Source organism: Micropterus dolomieu, linkage group LG14 (genome assembly GCF_021292245.1).
Source record: "Micropterus dolomieu isolate WLL.071019.BEF.003 ecotype Adirondacks linkage group LG14, ASM2129224v1, whole genome shotgun sequence".
NCBI classification, from domain to species: domain Eukaryota; kingdom Metazoa; phylum Chordata; class Actinopteri; order Centrarchiformes; family Centrarchidae; genus Micropterus; species Micropterus dolomieu.
In genome coordinates, this window is record NC_060163.1 from 6,825,054 (window position 1) to 6,846,364 (window position 21,311).

At 43.2% G+C, this 21,311-nt stretch overlaps 1 protein-coding gene across 1 annotated transcript; it reads right to left on the reverse strand.

Annotated features, from left to right (window-relative positions):
* Window positions 1-65: 65 nt before the first annotated feature.
* Window positions 66-21,197, reverse strand: usp22 (ubiquitin specific peptidase 22). Its single transcript, XM_046069246.1, has 13 exons — window positions 20,696-21,197; window positions 14,350-14,482; window positions 9,833-9,946; window positions 9,438-9,539; window positions 7,566-7,732; window positions 7,331-7,478; window positions 6,859-6,961; window positions 3,650-3,808; window positions 3,178-3,304; window positions 3,011-3,102; window positions 2,584-2,646; window positions 2,136-2,285; window positions 66-2,001 (listed from the first exon to the last, which is right to left on the reverse strand). Exons 1-13 carry the CDS (start codon window positions 20,813-20,815, stop codon window positions 1,959-1,961), a joined length of 1,521 nt encoding a protein of 506 aa, XP_045925202.1. The 5' UTR covers window positions 20,816-21,197; the 3' UTR covers window positions 66-1,958.
* Between the last annotated feature and the right edge of the window lie 114 nt (window positions 21,198-21,311).

Here is a 21,311-nt window from a genome sequence, read left to right on the forward strand (position 1 = left end):
CAAAACTGTGTTCAACAAAAATAAATCTCATTTTACGTAAAAAAGACAGGCAGAAGCAAAGTGTGTACAGATATAGATATTTCTTTATTTGAGTGTCTTTCAATCACTGTGTCCAGTTCTTGCAGCAGTTACGTGTGTGTGCGCGAGGAATGACTGACTAGGTCCAGACAAGTCTCTTCTGACCCCCCCCCGTCCCGGATCCAGCAATATAGAAGAACAAAATGTTTGACTTTGAGGTTTCACCATTTGTCTCTTACATACAAACTGTACATATATACTTTTACATACATCATCAACATGTGGAAAGAATCCTATCAAACTGTGATACCCAGCTCAGACGGCATGCTGAATGCAAGTACTGATTCAGTACACGAACATACGCTATATACGCACGCGCACGACACACGTGCATACAAACAGGGACACAAACGCACTTTTTTTTTGTCTCTTTTCACGCACTAACACATTTTATACAAACACACCAACGCTGAGCTTTTTACACCCCTCCCCCTTCCTCGGGCGCATACACATGCACACCCACACACACAATCACACACACACACACATACAAACACACAGAATTAGAGCAACATGCAGCCGACGGTTAACACTGCAGGATCGAGCTTCTGACCCATTATACACACTGTTTTGAGAATAACGCTCAGCTCCATTTCTTCTTTTGCCATTTACCTGAAACGTCATCATGACAACGTATCTTGAACATGGAGAATATGCCTCTGTACTGGCAAAAACTGTGACAAAACGTAGCCGAACTAAGCTTGAAAAACAAAAACATTCAACATAAAAAATTAAAAAAAATAAAAATAAAAAATGAAGCCACCGTAGCAGCAGTTTCGTGAACATGATCAGCACTATTTAGCCATTTCTTTTTTTGTGTACAACAAACTATGATTGACGGCACAATGTAACACAGGCAGAAATGTGCGAGTTTAAGGAGAATGCAAAACCGTAAACAAACGTTTTAATTGCAGTATGTATAAAAATATAATATTCACCGTGCCCTTTATTTCCCCCTCTGTTGGAAGCAGCATGAGAGGCAGAAAATCACAGATCCTTTGTGTCCTCATCCTTGAAAGAAGATGTTTCTTAAACGTACGTGACTGACAGCTACAGACTCACGAGTAATGAATGGAATTAACTGTCGCTCTATACAATGTTCATAATACTTCATTTGTCAGGTGATTTTTTTTTTCTCCCCCCATTCTTCGCATTCGGAACTAGAATGCATAATAAGACAACTTCCCGCCTTGATATTTTTGGTCGTTTGGAGCAGTGTGGGTGAGTTAAACAAGTGTGCTTGTGTCCAAAAAAGTTGCCAGTTTAGGTAAAGGGAATGAAAAACAAAACATTTTCTGCGCTATAGCAAGAGCCGCGGAGCCCCTTGGAAGGCCGCGACTCTTCAGGTGTCGCTAAACGCATATGTGAGAGCACGAAACAGGACGTTGGTGAAGAACAGCATTTGTGATCAAGACACCCCCCCCAAGATAAATCTGTCAGACACAGAGAAAAAAAGTAGGGATACGACACTATTCCTCTATTTTATGAGAGCAAGTACAGACTGATTCTGTAGTTCTTTTGACAGATTATCACAGGTGCTTTCTTCTTCATCCCCTGAATTCAAGTGAAAAACGTATGCAAGTGCGTTATATTCCTTCAGGGCCCATTCAAATTTCTTGCATTTTGTTAGTTTCTTGCACTTTTGCACTATCCTGCAGAGCAGACAGTTCTTTGTTGAATGTCGTATGGTGGAACTAGACTGGTATGTAGTAAGGATGGTTCCATGTTCGAGTGAGAGTTGCAACTTAAGAGTGATTCAGGTAGGCTCGTGTTTGTGTTTCCATGCCTCTCTCGTCACTCTGTTACCTTTTTCCCCATGCAACTAATCCTTACACCATCCCTCGTCTCCTCCTGCAGGTTGCGGATGCTAACGGAGGGAACTATTCGTACTCCAGGAACTGTTTGTGGTAAAACAAAAGGTACCTGGGGAGATAAAAAAGTACCATGAGGTCATCACTGATAAAGGCGCAGTCTCTTTCAAACAGCTATTATAAGCACAAAACATCCACATACAGCTTCAGCATGAGGCACTATGCTCAACGCTATGACTTGCTCACCCCTCGCTATCCAGGACGTCCTTGATGCTGGCCTTGGTGATAATGGCATCGTCGCATTTGAACCACTGGTCCTTCTGCTGGCGGATGAAGGTGGTGTAATGGCCGCTCTCTAGTGTCCCCTGGTGGTTCACCACTGCAAATAAGCTATACCTGATTCAGACAGACAGACAGACAGACAGAGAGAGAGAGAGAGACAAAGAGGCTTAATGAGGCTTAAACCAACGACCAACAACTGATACACCTTGGTAAATAAAGCTTAAAGATCTTTACAAGACACAAAGTAGAGATGAACAACATGGTGTTTCTGTGGTGCACTCTCCCCAGTGAAGTGAATGAAAAAAAAAAAAAAAAAATTTCAGGTGACAGAGTGACAATAAAGTGGTTACTTTAGGAATATTTGGAACCTGTGCTGGTTCAGATACTGGCTTATTACAGATGTTTGCCGTACTTGTTGTCATTGTTGAAGGGGTCCACGGTCTGCTGGTACTGCCCGTTCATCCGGCTTTCTTTGCTGAAACACACACACACACACACACAGCAGAACGTTAGCTGCAACAACATAAACTGGTGTGTTTGTCTTACAAAGCCAACAAAACAAGGAAACAATTTACTGCGACGTGTTTTGTGTTTCTTAGCGTTCTCTGCATTTCTGTATTTGTATTAGTATACCAGTGTGCACATATATGTCTTCAGTATTGAGTTAAACAAATACAAATGCATTATGTGGATGTGATCAGATTATGCACTCTGAACAGATACGAAGCATCCAAATATTTGGATACACATTGATACAATTATCAATCAAGATCTCGGATATTCATCAAGGACAAACGTGCATAATATCTGGTATTAGCTGTCTTCATTTGGATTGTCACCTTGAGGCCATGAAGGGGGTCATGTCCAACTCCAACGGGAAGGAGACGTAGGTTGTGATCTTCCGCCGCAGTTTGGCTGAATGCTCAAACCTCTGAAGGCCAACAAAGGAACGAGTGTTAGAACAGCCGCTAAATTAGCAGTCCAACCATCAAACCCGCGCTCTTACTTTGAGGTGAAAGCAGGCCACGATGGGCAGCTTCTTCATGGTCAGCTGCTTGGTGGACTCCTGGTAACTATGGCAACCGCTGCACTTGATCTTAGCGCTGCTGCCGAGGTGCTCTGGCCTGGTGAACCTAGACGGGAGAGGATGAAATTTGGGTCCAATGAGTTTGTGTCTGTGTGTGTGTGGGTGCCTTTATCCTTGAAGTCTCCTGTGAATTTGGGAAGAACAGGAATTAGTTTTCAGGGAACCATGTGTGTTTGTGTGTGTGTGTGTTGCTTTTCTCTGAAGGGCTTTGGTGTGATGCGTCTGGGAAGTGGTTTTACACCGTTTATGTCTCTGAATTCGTCAGTGCATGCATGCGTTTATTTCAGTTTCGAATACAAAATGCTGCACTGGTTACTTCCATTTTGGTACTGCAGAGAAAGAGGGAGTTTATCAAAAATGATATAATAAATATTGTCATATAGTCAGTCACCTGCGTAGACAGTCCGTGAGCGTCGTGGCTCCAGTGGTGTGACTCTCTCCATTAAGTGCTGATCCGTCTCCCCCGGGGCTGAGGGGCCAGAATGGGGTGGAGGAGCCTGGCAGGTCCAGGCTGATGTCCCAGAACGGGTCTATGGTTGTCGAAACACCACTAGGAGGAACACAGAGAGACGCATGAGATGGTGAGTCTGCATGGGGAGATGAAAACGCTGCAGATATCTAATGTAGATTCAAGGAGTTGCTGTGTGTTGATTTGTACATCTTCCAGTCGGTTACCCACGTCATAGGCGGTACAGCAAGACACTGCACTTTGTAGTTTTCCTTTATTCAGATAGACATATAAGTGAGAGGGAGACAAAAGAGGGAGATAGTAAGAGTTCTGGCATCAGCTACATCTTGGCACCGTGGCTTAGACTCTTGCACTCCTAATGTTGGCAGCTAAGCTCGTTCATCTGTGCTATGAAGATAATTCTGCTGCTGAACATCATTGGGAGGCGCACGTTGCAGCTTAGTGCTGGCACTTAAGGATATAAAAGAAATGATATCGGCTGACGGCGTTCTTGAACTGAGAACATTTGGGTGGAGACCATCTTTTCTAAAGGACGCCCTTCCCTACCATCAAGCATTTCTTTAAACAGCCTCTCTGGTGCGGGGCTGCAGAGGGTTGGAGCCTGTTCCAGCGCACATTAGACAACACCCCCCGCCCACATTCATATCTCCAAGCGGTTTGAAGTCTCCAAATCACTGATCCTACATGTCTCCGACAGTAGGAGGAAACCGGAGCATCCAGATGAAACCCACACAGCTGCATGGAGAGCACGCAAAGTCCACACGGAAAGGCCTCCCCCTGCAGATGGATTCAAACCCACGAACCTCTGGCTTGTGACATTGTTATCCACTGATCTACCACCCAGATCCCAAAAGATACCTGAACAGAGTAAAACTGTTCAATTAAGAACCATTGAGAAGATATTCCCATTCGTGTCTTTCAAACCGCTTCAACAAACCATCCGCCGTTTTGATTGCTCCTGTTTCCACTACTGTAATCCACTGACTTCATGTTAAACTCAAGAAGCTGTAGCACAATTACAATTAGTCCAAAGTTCTGCTGCAGGATTGCTAACTAAAACTCTGCAGCGTTGCCATATTACCTCACTGCTGCTTTCACTACACAGGCTTCCTGTAAAGTATAGGATAGAATTCAAAATCCTTCGAATTAATTCTAAGGGAAAGCACAATTTGGCTACAACACGCAGTGAGTTGCTGATCCCATACAGGTCTGCTAGGCCTTTAAGTACAAGGGTTTCTGGTTCTGCCCTCCTCAAAGCTCAAGACTCGAGTCTTGAGCTTTTGTCTCCCTCTGGGGGTTAGACCAGCTTACTTTGTCGAGTGTTTTAAATCTCATCTAAAGAATGATTTATTCTCAGAAGCATTTTTTTGTTGCTTCCTGGCCTTGACTTGTTCTTATGCGTTTACCATTTCTGCTCGTCTTTGCTCTGAATATGTATTCAAATGCTTTTCATTGTTGTTTCTGTAACTTTGAAGCACCATGTAATCCTGGTTTTGAAAAACTCTAAAATAAAGTTTTTTTAAAAAAGTAATACATACAAAGTACAGGTTATTACTTTTTCATGTAGAGGACAAACAGGTGTTTAGATTCACAGTCTACAGAACTTCCCCATGTCTTCATTGACTGTGGAAACTGGATTTAAATTAGAACCCGCTTATCAGTTTGTTAAAAACATCTGATAAGTGAGAGTCTTCTTTTAGTAGCTACAACTGCTTACAAGGAATGTAACATGAATGATAATAAATTATGATGGTTGTTATATCCAGTGCTTTAGCATTCGGAAACAGCGTGTTCAGTTACAGTAATGGTTAGCTGTCATTCATTCTTAAGTGTCCTTTTTTTCCATATTAACTTGCACCACCACACTGTTAACATAACTTACATTTACGACAAATCCTATCCAAATAATATGGTATGTGAATATCGTTGCAAGGGAATCAGTTGTCTTTGAGATCGTCAGCTGTCGCAGGTCATGGTGGCCCTCTCAAACACAGGAGTGCTCCAGGACGAAGAAAACAAGGGATGGACATCACTGCTCCAAAATCTGTACATACCTGGTTCACCAGAAGGTTTATGTTTATTTAAATGTCTACTAAACCACATGCCAGAGGAAAGTTACGCACTTTTTACTGTGTATTTACAATTTTAGAGTCCTAAAAGTCACCCGGTTTCATGATTTTTTTAAGACAGTTATTCTGCCAAACTTTTTTTCAAAAGTTATTGATTCAAGTTGATTTCATAGGAAACTGGTTAATCTACCGAAACTGTGTAGATTTGATTATTTTGACAAAAAAAATGTAATCACGAATCAGTAACTAATCATCTTAAGTAAGATGGGGAACTTTTTGTAGAACTATGATCATCAAACAAAGAAGTTCAAATGAGTCCAGCTCCAACATCTAAATGCTGCTTACAGGTGAACGCATAGATCATTTGTATCTAATAACACATGGATAACACTATCAAAACTGGTCATTCTGCATAATAACTAATTTTACTTTTGGTGGGTTCTATTTTTGATGAGGGACTTACAGTGTGTTAGTGTTACCTTTGCTTGAAAAAGGATCTCTGTACTTCTTCTGCCACTTCAACTGACTGAAAATAAAAGTTATAATTTAAAAAGTGAATCATATGTTGCTGGTAAATTCCTAAATGTCTTAAATGCATCTCACGAGCACCGGCGTCTGATGCTTTCTTTGACCACCAGGTGGAACTAGAGATCAACTTTACACACTGCACATGTACGCCATGAAAGGGTCTTCTTGTTGCTGCAGTGTGCCAGTTCAGTGTGTGTGTGTGTGTGCGTGTGATTGACGGTGCACTCTGTGAATGATGGAGGAGAGGGGAGGAGGGAGGGGTCGCCTCGGGGCACGGAATTAGAGGGTTCTGATCCGGGCTGGTGAGAAACAAGTGAAGTGTGTCATTGTTCAGCGGCTGTTCGTTGAAGACAGTAAAAGCCAGGCGCACTGTAACATAGTGGAACAGTGCTGTATGACAATGCCGTGGTGTACAAGGTCGTGGCTTTGCTCTGTTTGCTTTCATCTCTTTTTACAGTCTCTGGTGATGCCGAAAAGGTTTTTCGTGTTGCGTTTTTTCTTTTGGAAGAGACCTCACGCACAAGCCCCACTTACTGGCAGACTTGACAGGTGACGTCAGACTGCAGGCCCCCTGTGAAGATTTGGTCGATGATGCAGTTGCAGTGGTTGGGGTTGTTGGCTTTCTTCCCGTTGTCGTCTGTGTGGATAGAAATGCACACACACACACACACACACACACACACACACACACACACACACACAGTCACTAAAAGCAATGCTGTGTAACTTCACAGCCACACTCTCTGCAGGGACACACACAGGGATCCAGGAGAGATCAGTGCTGTGTCTCTCCATCTCTCTGTCAGCCAGTGCATCTCTCTCTTCTCTTTTCATCCTCTAAACTCCACTCATCCAATCGTTCCAACCAGCTCACCCCCCACTCAGCTAAGAGCTTCCTCTCTGTCAGTATTCCTGTGTTTTCCGCCTCCCTCACACCTGTCTCTCGTCATTTGTCTCTACATATTTATCTTGTTTCCTGCATCTCTGTGTGAATGTGCGCCCCGACCTTTGCAGTGTCGGTGCAGGACGTCCAGCGCTGCGATGAGGAACTCGTGGGCGTCCTGCTGCTCGTAGCCGGCAAGGTGACGGGCGTGAGTCCACACCAGGTGAAGAAGACGGAAGGGGATGTGTGGCGACCGATGGCCTGAGTAGAACTGGAGAAAGGAGGAGTGTGTATGTGTGAGAGAGAAAAAAACGCTTCTTCTGCTCATTTGAACACAAAAAAAAAGGGAGAGAGTTACCTCCTGGAAGAGTTGCGACATCTCACACACCAAACAGGAGTTGCTCTGCATCTCACATTTGTGCCGGTCGGACAGGAAGAAGTCGCGTAACAGCGGGGTGTGTGTCAGCGCCTGGACGATGCAGTTCATGAAGCATGTGTTGCCCAGGTTTATCAGACCTCGCAAGCCTGAGGGAAAAGGGAGAACATTGAGAAAGCCAGATCATTTTCTTGGCTGCTGCGGTGGGGCATCTGGGGCATCTAAGCTGCAATGCTGTTAGGGGTAGACACACACACACTCATGCCCGTGAAGCCCCTGAGGCAATGCAGGGAAACCCTTGCGACCCAAACCACACAGACACAGACAACGGGAGAGGGAGGAGAAGAAAAGCGGGTGAGAAGGTGGAAGGACAGAAGGAAAAGGAAAGACGACAGAGGAGGAGGGAGAGGAAGGCAGGATGGAGGTAGTGTTCTCACAGATGAGCAGCCAGGCCTGTAATTTCCTTCACCTAAGACAGTGCCAGGGATGTTAATGATGCTAGAGCTCATCCCTGCAGGCTGCTACAAGGTGTTAAACGTATGCCAGCTCTCCTCACTCCCACTCCCTCATTCTGGTATTCCTATGCTGCTTCAAATATATTCTGCTGCTTTTTCTCTGAAGACAGTAAATGACTTTATATTCACAGACAGATGCAGGTCTTCATACAGGATTTACTGCAGTCTCAAGTAGGGCTGCAACTCATGTTTTCTTTCTTTACCAATTAATCTTTTTTTTTTGTCTTCCCAGAGCCCAACGTGACTTCATCAAATTATTTGCTTGGCCTGAGCAACAGTCCAACACCTAAAGATCTTTAATTTACAATCAGAAAACCAGCAAATCCTTAAATGTTTGGAGCTTGAAACAAAGAATTTTTTGATCAAGGAAGGTTGAATCAAGGGCAACTGGCTTGGTTGAAGATACTTAAAGATATTTCGCCTCTCGTCCAAGGGGCTTCTCCAATTCTAACTGGCAGGGAGTCCCAGCTGTTTAACCTCTGTGGGTCCATTATCATATTTTGGATAGGGAGGGACAGATGGTTTGAAAAAGGAGTAAAGGAAGTCATCTATACCGAAGTGGAGAGAGCATCTCTAAAACAGGGGAGGTCTGCAACACCACTTATCCCCTACCTACAAGGCTGTCCTTTCACAAAATTAAAAAGCTGGCTGATTAGAGAGGATACGTTTTTCTGGAAGCTTGAAGTAAATGCCCTCTGGGAGGAGATTTAAACTTGTTTTAAATCTGAACAGGTTACAATTTGACTCTTGAATGTCAAACACTTCAGGGCACATTCCCTTATGGTTTTCTTTGTATTTATTTTATTATTTTATTATGTTTAGGTTATTAAAATCCTGAGCTTATCATTAATATTTAGTGTACCTTGTTTGTTTTATTTATATGTTGGTTTTATTAGTTTGTCGTGTTAAATGTACTGCCTGTGCTGCAGTGTGAGCTCAAAAAGGTATGTTCCTTTTAACAACTGTTGTAATCAAGTTGTACAATAATATAACAGTATTTTGAGATCTGACCCTACTTCACCCCGACGACACCCACACAAATGTAGAGTATAATAATGCATGTACACCAAAATCATCTGTGGATAAGCAAACAATACATTTCAACAATATAACAGCTCAGCTAGATCACTCTTATGTCACCAAACAGGCAGCGGAGAGAGAGATGACGGAGCTGCTTCATCTTTCTACATTTTCATGTGATCCTCCCTCAGATCTGCATTCTGTCCCTCTCTCTGGAACGAAGCGTTTGGCCTAGATTGACATCGAGCTCTTTGCAGCTACACGGGCATCGTCTCTAACACTGCTGTGTGTGAGCAGAGAGACGAAAAGAGATACTGACCAATAGTACAGTTGGAAGTGATTCTCCTCCTCTTGGGGTTGTGGCGGAGGAGCTCTAGCTCCCTCTTGGTGGGCTCCCACGTTGAGTACTTCTCCCCTATACCTGGAACACACACACACACACACACACACACACACACACACAAAAGAGGATTGCATGCTTCCCTCTTCTCCCCTTTTCTAACTTTGGGGAAGACATGTTCTTGCCAATATCTAGGTAATAATGCCTCAGATTATTGTGACAGAATGTTGAAATTCCATGTTTTGAGTAACACTTGGTGTAACACTCATGGGGAGACATCATACAACTTTGGCATGGTGTGTGTGTGTGTGTGTGTGTGTGTGTGTGTGTGTGTGTGTGTGTGTCACAGCTGTGTGTGTTTAGCGCCATCATACCTTGCATTTTCCAGGCTTTCCTCTGTTCTTCTTTGGCAATCTGTTCCATGTCTTTGTCATAAATGTAGTCTTGGCACATAAAACAGTAAATTCCTCCATACAGCAGGTCAATCGCTAGAGAGGCGGTCGAGGACAAGGGGAAGAGAAGGGAAAAGAAGAAAGCATGAGAAAGCCGTTCTGTTCAAATGCAGGGACGGATGAGTTTATCCGTTTGCCAGAGGGTAAAAAAGGGCTGTGCGTCGGCACGGGCTTTTCAACTGCTGACTGCTTTATCGCTCGAGTCTTCTTCTATTCAGGCCACGTTGCCATGGCGTCGTGATGCCAGGTAACCGGGGCTTATCTGCTGACATATCAGTTATCTGTTAACACCATCCAGGAACAATCAGAGACACCTCGGGGAGACGGAGAGAGCAGTGAGGAGTCAAAAGGTGAGGAGAAGGAACGGGAGAGATCACGCAATCTCTCGCAGTCACACACACCTGCTTCAAACAAAGACTCAAAGTGTCCGTCCACACCTGCTCTGTACACTGTAGCTACCTGTTTGCTGTTGCTATAACAACCTGCCCGTCGGCTTCTGCCAGCTGTCATCCTCTGCAGGTACGACGAGAGGAAGACAAAGGACGCAGGAGGAGGAAGAGGTAAGGAAGGCAGGAAATATGAAATTTCACTGAATTTGACAGGAGAGAGAGCAAAAGGAGAAAAAGACAGCGAGAGAGACGAGGCTTAGGGTACACGTGCGATTAGATGTAATCCCTGGACAATTCTGAATATCGAAAGGGCCATCAGGTAACCATGGGAACAAGAGGAGGCCAAAAAGAGAAAAGGATAGAGACGGAGATGAGCCCAATACAAGGCTGCAAACATGCACTGACCAAATAGCTCTGAGGGAAAATGCATGAAACAGTTAGATGAAAGAGATGGAACGGCAAAAGAGAAAGGAGGAGAAGCAGGAAGGAGGAGGGGCCGGCTGTTAATGGAGGCTAATTCCACAGGGTTTTTTAAAGACGTCTTAATTACCTCCTTACCAGTCTGCTGAGATCTGTCCCTTTAAAAAAAAACAAAAAAACTTCTCTTTCTCTGTATTAGATCTTCACTTGATTTTTTTTGCGGCATTATGTCATCAGCTAACCTAATTAAACTCACAATTACACAAATACAAACACACACACACACCAGAGGGGGGGTTTCCTGAGCTGAGCGATAACGCAGAGCAAAAAAGGAGGCTTCTTAACAAGACCAATCGGCAATTCTCAACATCTGCCAAACCAGCTTTTGTGATGGACACCCCGAGTGTCTTTGCTGCGGCACTGCGCTCCTCCAAACACTGCAGTGCAACATACTTCACAACAGCCTGATTCTATTATGTGGAGTGAAACAGAAAGCTACTGGGTATCGCAGCATTTAGTCTAGCAGGATGACGCCTTATGCTAAAGATCATATGCTGTTTACGGGATCTTGTGTTTCCTCCAAAGTCTGCGATGTTTTATGTTCTTATTAACAATAAAAAAAGGTTTGTACAAAAAGCTTACTCCATCAGACTCAGCCACCACTTTATTTTAACTGGATACTTTTACTTGGATACTGATACAAATATTAGAGAGTTTAAACATTCGGGATAGATAGCTAATACATGATGTATTAGCAGATTTTCTTCTTCTTCTTTTTTTATTTATTTAAAACACATAACCTTTAAGTGTTGTTAATGAAGAACTGACCTGGAAATTTTCCAGATGAAAAAATAACCTGTCCGTATGTATACTGTGTGATGGAGACACCTTTATTTATGACAGGACAGTTGAGAGAGACAGGAAATGTGTAGCAGAGAGAGAGAGAGGATGGTATGGGGTGAAGGGCCTTGGATCTGACTCAAACCTGGGCTGCTGCAGCAAGGAATCAGTCTTTGTACATTGAGTGTTCGCTCTAGCAGTGAGCTATCTGGCGCCCACTGGAGACACTATTTCTAAATATTCATTAAACTAATATTTAGAATTTTTGTAGTGCAATATTTTGTTACGTAAAGGCTGACATGTACATTGATAGCGATATCTGCAGTAAGCTAATTAGAGCTTCCATGATTAGTCAATTTACTGTCAACTATTAAATTAATTGCCAACTATTTTATACTATCAGTTATCAGCATTTTGAGGGGTCTTTTCTGGTTTCTTAGGTCCCTATTTGACAGTAAACTGAATATCTCTGGGTTGTGGCCAAAATGAGACATTTGGAGACGTCATCTTGGGCTTTGGGAAACACTCAACCATTTATCACCATTTTCTGACATCAGTCAAACTACTCGATTAATCGAGAAAATGTTTGACAGATGAATCGATAAAGAAAATAATAATTAGTTGCAGCCTGAAAGCCAATATCGTATGCATCATCTATTCAAATCAATGAAATCTTTGGCTACAACCTCGCCCCTGCCTTCGACTCTGCTTCACCTCTGCAACGCCACTGTATCCAATGTGGTGACTATTGTGCAATATGTACATGCTTGTTGTTGTGAAATACTAAACTTTATGTGATTATACACTGTACACTTTAATACTGTCTATATATGGAAGCCCTAAGCGGTCATCCATTTTTTCCCTTCGTTTTAAAGCGATAACTTCCTCGAGATCTCAAATTAACAAAACACTAGTTTAAGATGGGTCGGCAGGTGCATTTCTTAAGAAAAATTTCAGGTCTGCTTACTGTGTCTGTGGTTACTTCAGTTGGTAGAGAACAGGACCCGCAACCAAGGTTGTGTGTTCTATTCCCATACTGGATGATTAAAAAAATAATTATATTCTTCAACAAAGTTCTTACAAGGAGATTCAGGGGAATCCAATCAAACATTACCTGACAGCTGTTTCAGAGGTGAACCTATGAAATAGCCGTCAGGAAACGGGTGATTGGATTCCCCTGAATGCAAAGCGCAGGAATTTCCTCTGCCTTGGGATGGGAAATGAAAAGTCCATAGGTTAATGGATGTGGACCAATCACCGGGACGCACACACTCCAGAATATAAAAGTAAATATAAAAGAAGAAAAAAAATTAATCCAAAGTGGGGATAGAACATGAAACACTTTGACTGCAAGTCCTGCGCTCTACCAACTGAGCCAAGAGGAGACACTGGAAGCAGACCTGAAATTAGCCTAAAGAAACTAACCTGCTCACCGCTGTATTAATCTAGTGTTTCGTTATCTTGAGATGTCGAGATAATTATTCTGTTATCACGGAAAAACGAAGTAAAAAAATACGTTTGAATGGACTTTTCTCAGCAATACTTTAGTGATTTGCATGTAATGTTTTGATTATTACAGGCCGTGTGTCCCTGTGGGAGTAGCATGGGACGGGGAAAAACAGCCAACTGTTCATGGTGTTCAGCGAACACCCACGTCTTTGTTCTAATTTAGAGCAGTCCAGATTGTGTCTGTTTGATGCAAACACTTAATTTGGTCAAGTGGAATACAACTTTCCCCGTTTCTCACCGCGACCGCTCGCCAGCAAAGCAACCTTCAAGCTCAGCTTCTCATTTTAAAAGGAAATCAACACAATCTAACGCAGATTATCAATGAAATCACTAACGTGCCAACGTTTTACGTTACCTTCTCTGACCTGGAATAATAATCCTGTCAAAACAAGGCAGAGGCAAATCTCGTGTGTGTTTATGGGGTAGCACACACACACTAGATTTGCCTCTGCCTTGTTTTGACAGGATTACACACACACACACACACACACACACACACACACACCTGAAAATTTTGAAGAATTTTGAAGGAAGCTGATGTGTACCCAATAAAACAGATTCTTTGCATGTGTAAACGTGCTTCATTTTAAAATCAGCCACCAAGACAGACCTCAGTCCCTATTAATTAGTAAGTTCACTAATGCATATATTCCCTCTAATGAGCAACATGGGGCCAAATACACAGGTGACATTCAAATCCCCCTCGAGGCTGAGCCTTTTAGACTGTGTTGCAGTTATGTTGCACTGGCTTGCATAACAGCTCTCTCTGTTGCTCTCGATTATTTTGCTCGATTAAATGCATCACAAAACCACAAATCAGTCAACAGTCAGGCCGGCTGAAAAGACCAACATATTACTAACTTATAGCCGACCCTTAAATATAGACTCGCAGACACATGCGCACGCGCTCTGGTGTTTACGAAACGGCAGCGCTGCATCCAATCACGCCAGGCTATATTTTCATTAGCCACTCAGCCATTTAATTAGCGATTTTATCAGCCTTTGTTTTGAGAGATGCATTAGTGACAGCGTTGTGTATGGGTGTGTGTTTGTGTACATGATGTACTGTGAGAGTGTCTGTTTAGGAGGCTGGGACCAACTCATTTAAGCAAAGGGGGGTAATTGCAGGTCTGGATGCCTGGTGTGATGCCATGTGCATAACAGACCCCTCAAAACACACCTGCTCCACCTGCCTCTGTGGACACAATGAGTGCCTATGTATGAGTCTTTTTACATACAGTCTATAGTATGTGTGAGTGTGTGTGTGTGTGGGTGCAATACCTAGGTTATGCCTTTTGCTCTTGGCATGCTCGTGGATGTGTTTTTTGGCAAAGCAGGCGAAGAAGACGCAGTAGAGGCAGGAGTGGAGTCTGTTGAGGTGGGCGCCACACATGTGGCAGATACATGACTTGGCCTGGAAGAGAGGGGGAGGGGGAGGGGGGAGAGGAAAGGAAACAGAGAGAGGAAGATGCATTAACACAGAGAAACAAAGGAAAAGATCATTAAATTATTTGCACCACCAGACACATATTTGCTACTGTATCAGTGTAATCAATAGCTCTGGTTTTATCAAGCTCATTTTAGGAAATACCATAAAACTTCAATTAATAGCCTGGGCTTGTATTTCTGACTTTACGACCACTTCAGAGGTAGGGAGACCACTTCTTTTTTCTCTTGTTTACCATACAAGGGTTGTTTGTATTGGCGATTGGAACGGTTATCGACAATTGAAGGGATGATCAGCGATTTGTTTTTCATGTGCCAATATTAAGGCGATTTTAACTATCACAATCAGAACTAAGATAACATAAAAACAGTCTCTAGAATCTGAACCACACTGCAATGTTTCCTATTCATTCATTTATTTATGGCGACTCGACATGCCACAATATCAACGCTGAACACCACATACTATTTAGTATGAGTTTAATCATAATTCATGGTGGAGCTGCGAGCAGTACATTCATTCACTCAGCACCTCTGCTCTCTCTCTCTCTCTCTCTCTCTCCCCCCCTGATCAGATGATGTGAAAATAGAGACAATCGCCCCAACCCTGTTTCCAACTGAAACAAAAATGTGTTGGTGGAGTTTAGTGACAAGGGGGATTTGGATCAGATCCCTCAGATTTGATTGCATTACTCAAAAGTGGCCGTGACCTATAAAGGTCAGGAGGAAGTTTAAATTAGGGCCAACCACATTCTTTTGGAATGGTAAACAAACCTGAAGAAGTGGACGTAGTCACAGTGCCATCACCCATTGGTTTATAGCCTACCATTTTGAAGCCTCGAGTTTGGCATCTTGGCCGTCGCTATTTTGTTTTTTTGGAACCAGACCTGACCATATCTGAACGAGAGGGTGAAGCTAGCTAGCTTGGTTACTAAGATGCATCCGTAATTCTAGTTTGCTGTGATACTAATTAGGATGCTAATTTTGGCTAACACTGTGAAAGCTTTAAAGTTCTTAGACAAAAACACAGACAGCACCCAAAAACAAGTTCACAGCAGCAGGAAGATTCCCAGACCATGGGTGTGGCAACGGGCCTTGCAGGCGTAGGAAGTTGTGATGGGCTCCCATTTAGTTTTTGGCTTAAACCATGTAATTGTGTGTTAGGGCCAAGCCTGACATGGCATACATCATTATTGGCCTCCTTTTTCTGTGGCAGCTAAGAATAATTTTTCTTCTACCAGTGATGCAGAATCACAATAGGTGACAGGAAAGCAATATAGGTGTGAGAGAGAGAGAAGTGTGCGTGTGTGGCTGTACATCATGTGAGACTGAGAGTATGAACATAGGCCAAAAAACCTCAGGCCTCTTACGTGTTTTGTCTCGTATTCTGTGATTTTTTTTGGGAGGGGGGACTATAATGACTAAAGTGGCTCATCGTGATACTGTAAAATTCGCGCAACACATGTGAAAATCCAAATTGGCGTATGTGATTGTTAATGATGAATACGTTCCTATATATTCTTTCATGTTGGAAAGACGGGGGAGGGGGTGTGACTGTGGATGGAGGGTAGATAGCAATGGTTCAAAAGCATGCAGATGAGAAGCTGGGCATGCCAATGAGCCTGCTTAAGATAATCGATGTGAGGATGTGAGAAGAGATGAGCAGTACATGGAAGAAGAGAGTTTGGGGAAATAAGGAAAGACAGGAGGTAGAAGAAGTTATGAGAGCAAAGAGAGACAAAGACAAAAGCAGAAAATCGCAGAGATGAGATGAACTTTCCTGAATCGAACCAAATGCGAGATTAAAACGTTGTTTCAATTTTCCAACTGGTCCAGATTGAATTCACAAAGGCAAAAACTCAAACGGTCCAGAAACTGTCCTCCAAATACTTGAACTATTAAATACTAATACAGTACATTGACGTACTGTTGACGCAGTTATTTAACTTTTACACAACCATGCTCAACTGGGCATTGGAATCCATTCTCCTTCATTTAATCGCTAGATGATCATTTTTATTGGGGTGGCACAGGGGGTAGAGGGGTCATCCACTTATCAGAAATTCCGTGGTTCAATCTCCAGCTCTCCCAGTATTTCTGTTCTGATGTGCAGTTGGCACCTTAGCTTCTGCCATCACTGTGTGAACGAGTAAATGTTAGGTAGTGTAAAAGCGCTTTGAGCGGTCGGAAGGCTAGAAAACCGCTATACAGACCATTATTTATATATACACTATATATTATATATATATATATATTTACATATACCTCGGTGTCTTTACACACCTTCTCTGGTAACTGAGAAACATTCTCTTCAGCCCAAATATTCAGGAGGCATCTCACCTTCTCGTGAGGTTTGGTTTGTCCCTGGCTTGTCGCCATTTTGGTAGCAAAACAGCATGAGAAAACCCTTTTTTTGACACATGACAATGGTACACTTCCCGTTATTGGATTGATTGGAGTTCACACCAGAAATTAACCACTCCAATTCACTTGACAGCGGTTGGAGGCAGACCAGAGAATGATTGTAAATGTAAATGCTCTGTATTTGCACAGCGCCTTTCTAGTCTTTGCAACCACTCAAAGCGCATTTTTACACTCCCATCGTATTTACCCATTCACACACCGATGGAACAGCCATCAGGGGAAATTCGAGGTTCTGTATCTTGCCAAAGGACACCTCGCCTGGAGGAGGCGGGGATTGAATCTTCCGATTAGGCAACCCGCTCTACCTCTTGAGCCACAGCTGGGTCTGCACAAAGTTCGAGTTTCCACACCAAGGTGGTAAACGCTCCAGGGTTCGGTTCAACTGGATTAAACAATGTCGGTGTGAATTAGATGCTAATTTCATTCCTCTGTCAAAAGTTGTTTCAACGTCAAATTGTATGGTCATAAAATGTGTTCGGTTACGTTCATCTCCAAAGAATCTAAGGACGCAGAGTGTAATAGTTAACAGAAAAAGAGGATGAAAATGGATTGGGGTACTGGTCTGTCTGAAAGTGGACTCCAAACTAGGGTGTAATGTTACTCTACCATGTCTTGAACCGAGTCCCATTCCATATGTGCGGCAATTCTGCTAACTAGATTCAATTCATGATTCTGGTCAACATTAGATCCAGGCTTATGGTCTTCACATGTTTACTGATAGGAAAAAAAAAAGAAATAACAACCTTACTTTCTGATTATTTTAGCATATGCTTGGCTTGATAAGTTTACAAAATGGAGGAAGAAACACAAATCACTGATACTTAGTCCAGACACACACACACACACACACACACACACACACCTCCGTGCATAAGTGCTTAGACAGCACATGAATTATGAAAAGGCATCAAAATGCAACAATCTCTCCTCACTCATTCTTCCTACTGCCAGTGGTACAGTACGCATGTGTGTTTTTCTGGTCCCGTGTGAACACTGTATTCATGTAAGAATCTGCGTCTGCCAGTCAACACATTTTTACATCCTCTACTGTCATGCCAGCAAGAGTCTAAGAGTAGGGCACACATATGGAGTAGTTATGGACACACACATTAGTCCTGCTTTAGCATACTGGCCATGTACTAAGAGACTGGTCACTCAGTGAGGCCTTGTGGTCTTCCTAACACCCAGAGCTCTGTCCATGTCATGTTTCTCAGAGCGCTGTGATGTCAGGTACAAGGATGTTATGTGAGAAGAGCAGGAGACGGTAATAGGCTGGAAAAAAGCCTGGTTAGAAGAGTACAGTAAGGGAGGATGTTATCACACTGTGCACAAAATGCAACACCTGTCCTGTCCATTGAAGGGAAAGTCCTGCATCCAGATAAGTGAATTTAATAAGGGTTATTCCCTCCAAAACAAAGGCATGCTATCAAATAGTGTGTTTCCAGACAAAAATAACACAAAGTGTAGGGAAATGAAAAAGAGGTCACTTTAAAAGACAGAGGAGCAACAACAACATCACCCTCTCAATATTTAATATTCTAAACTCAGTTGTTGTATGTGAATGTTAGTTTCTGTTTGAGCACTTCGGCACAGTGTGTGAATGCAGATGTAGTGTAAAAGCGCTTTGTGGTCAAAAAGACTAAAAAGGCGCTATACAAATACGGAGCATTTACTCCTCCATGACAGTAAACTGAATATGTTCACCATTTTATGCACCAAATTACTAATCGATTGATCGAGAAAATAATCAACAGATTGACTGCCTATGAAAATAATTGTTAGTTGCAGCCTGACGTATAGGTGACGCTGTTTCCAAATGACTTCAAACCTTTGATAATCAGCTAACATTTTTGGAATGGCCTTTTATTGTGGCCAGCCTAAGGCACACCTGTGCAATCCCCATGCTGTCTGATCAGCATCTTGATATGCCACACCTGTGAGGTGGATGAATTATCTCGGCAATTATCTCGGCAGAGTTCACAGATTTGTGAACAATATGTGAGAGAAACAGGCCTTTTGTGTACATAGAGAAAGTCTTAGATCTTTGAGGTGAGCTCATGATGAATGGGGGCAAAAACAACAATGTTGCGTTTATAATTTTGTTCAGTATATTTGATTGACCATCTGTCTTTTTGCCACCAGCTTTGAGTTTAAAAGCCACTGGACCTCTTTCACAAGGTTTTTATTTTATGTTGCTGAACTGAGTGCAGGCAGCAGCAGCAGTGGTGGTGGTGCAGGCTAACAATAGACGGTCTTAACAGGACAGGAAAAGTACTGCTGATACTGGTACCAAGCTCAGAGTTTGAACAACACAAGCTCACAAGATTTAGCAGGTCTTTGGTCTCACGTTTTGGTGGCATGGGGCATACATGTACACATGTGATTATTTGTAAATGAAACATGTAATAATGAATTTACCTGTGGCATAACTGAATGTTTTAACATAGGGAAATGAGAACGCACCATCCTGTAAGGCTGCAGTCATCATCCTCAGTATCTTGGGGAAAACACATTTTTTGCTGTTATGTGTTGTCATTCAGATGTGATTAGACACTTCTAGGATCGCCCCCGTAGCCAACCAAAGAGTAGGGCCTTTGAATTCTCAAAGTGAACAAATGCTTGAAATTCAATCTGCGTCAGAAGGTCAGCGGACTGTCTGATGCAGACTAAATGTTGATTGTGACCATCTGAGGCTGACACTAGAGGTAACGGTCAGCATATAGTGGAAAGTGAATGACGGAAGAACTGTCTGAAATGTATATGTAACTGAGCCACAATCAATGACAATGAATTGCCATGTGAGCCCTCCTGTCTTCAGGGGCAGAGACACCAGGCAATTCCGGCGGGAGGAGACCCTGCAAAAATGTACACCATTTATTTCAATAAGCACGCCTCCTCCTGGCTTACACTGATCTCAAGTAGATGACAGGGGACCCAGGGTTGTCCCAGAGCACATTTAAGTGCAGGATGCATGTAGACAGGCTAGCACACACCCACCAACACATTGAAGATGCAAGCACAACATGTTCATGCTGCTTATATATGTACCCACAAGGTATGTGCAGATCTACAATAAACAAGACTCAATAAAAAAAAATACGTTTTTAAACACTCTGTGCCCATATGAAAGCCAATGTGACTGATGACACACACATCCTATTTCTTTACCAGTTGATCCTGTCATGCAGTACAAAGGAGGCAACGGTGCATCTCTGTCATTGTGGCTTGGGGTTTGCAGGATAATTGCTATAGAGTGCGTTGTGGGGAAAAGATTACAGTTAGGTTGGTTGGTTTTAAATCAGTGAATGTCCCCTATGCGAGGAAATGGCACGGTGTAATGCTGGCCTACGGTCTGCTGGTGGAAGGAAGTGGAGCCACTGCAGGCGCAGTGCCAATGCAAACAGATGCACATCAGCTTTCTGATCTATTATGCGGTCTCTAGCTTTCAAGTAAGCTAACGTTCGTGGTAATTTAAGATAATGTGCGGGATTAACTGGGTGACTCGCTGGTAGCTTGCCTCAGTTTTAGCTGTTATGCAGCTGTGGCGAGTTTAGGCTAGTTCCGAGCCCGAAAACAAGACTCTTAGCGTGGGTAGTATTTGACTGAGCGCACACAGTACTTTGGCATTCACTGCGTCGGATGTTTGTGTTGTTTTGGAAGGGCGGGGAACTGTCCACGCACGCGACGCAGGCTCACACATGAAACACGCACAGTTAGGGTCCCTTCAGAGCACCCGTTTCCCTCTGGCACTTGTTACCTTGCGTTTTCTGGTCTCGGCTGACCCGCTCCACACGAAGCACTGATAAATAACCCTCAGGTTCTGCTTCCAGTTGTCCACTTTGAAGCTGTTGACATGGGGACAGCCTGCGGGACTCATGGTAGTCACAGCATCCGGCTTTGCTGTCCTCTAGGCGATGAAACCTGTTCAAATCCCTCAACGCAGTACCCAGTCCAAACGGGCAGGTTGGTTAGCTTGCCAGGTTCGTTATCCACCGATTACTGCGCTCTGGCTAACTGGACATGTTCTGGGTACAGTAACGGAGGCACGCGCAGTACAAAACATCAAGACGACACTCCAATATTCCTCTATTAGACATTAAATATTATATAAGCCTATGCATTTAAATCCACAAAAGCGCTGTATATGTGGTTCTTCAAATTCGCTAAATTACATGTTAGCAAGCTGGCTAAAGTTGGTTAGCACTGGAATTTCAACAGTAGCTTGCACCGTTGAGTGTCGTCAAGACCCACCTCATTCATACGGTGGACCAATGAGGTGCGAGTGCTACGCATGATTGGCGTGTGCCAACTTTCTTTTTCCCGGTTAAATCCCGCCTCTACGAAGCGTGTGCTGCGTCGTGATTGGTGCCATT

Coding starts and splice junctions, on each gene's coding strand:
- usp22 (XM_046069246.1), bottom strand. CDS start 20,815: ATGAGTCCCGCAGGCTGTCCCCATGTCAACAGCTTCAAAGTGGACAAC. Junction 7,479..7,565: donor TGTCGCAACTCTTCCAGGAG/GTAACTCTCTCC, acceptor TCCTTTCTCCAG/TTCTACTCAGGCCATCGGTC. Junction 3,305..3,649: donor CTCACGGACTGTCTACGCAG/GTGACTGACTAT, acceptor TCTCCCGTCTAG/GTTCACCAGGCCAGAGCACC.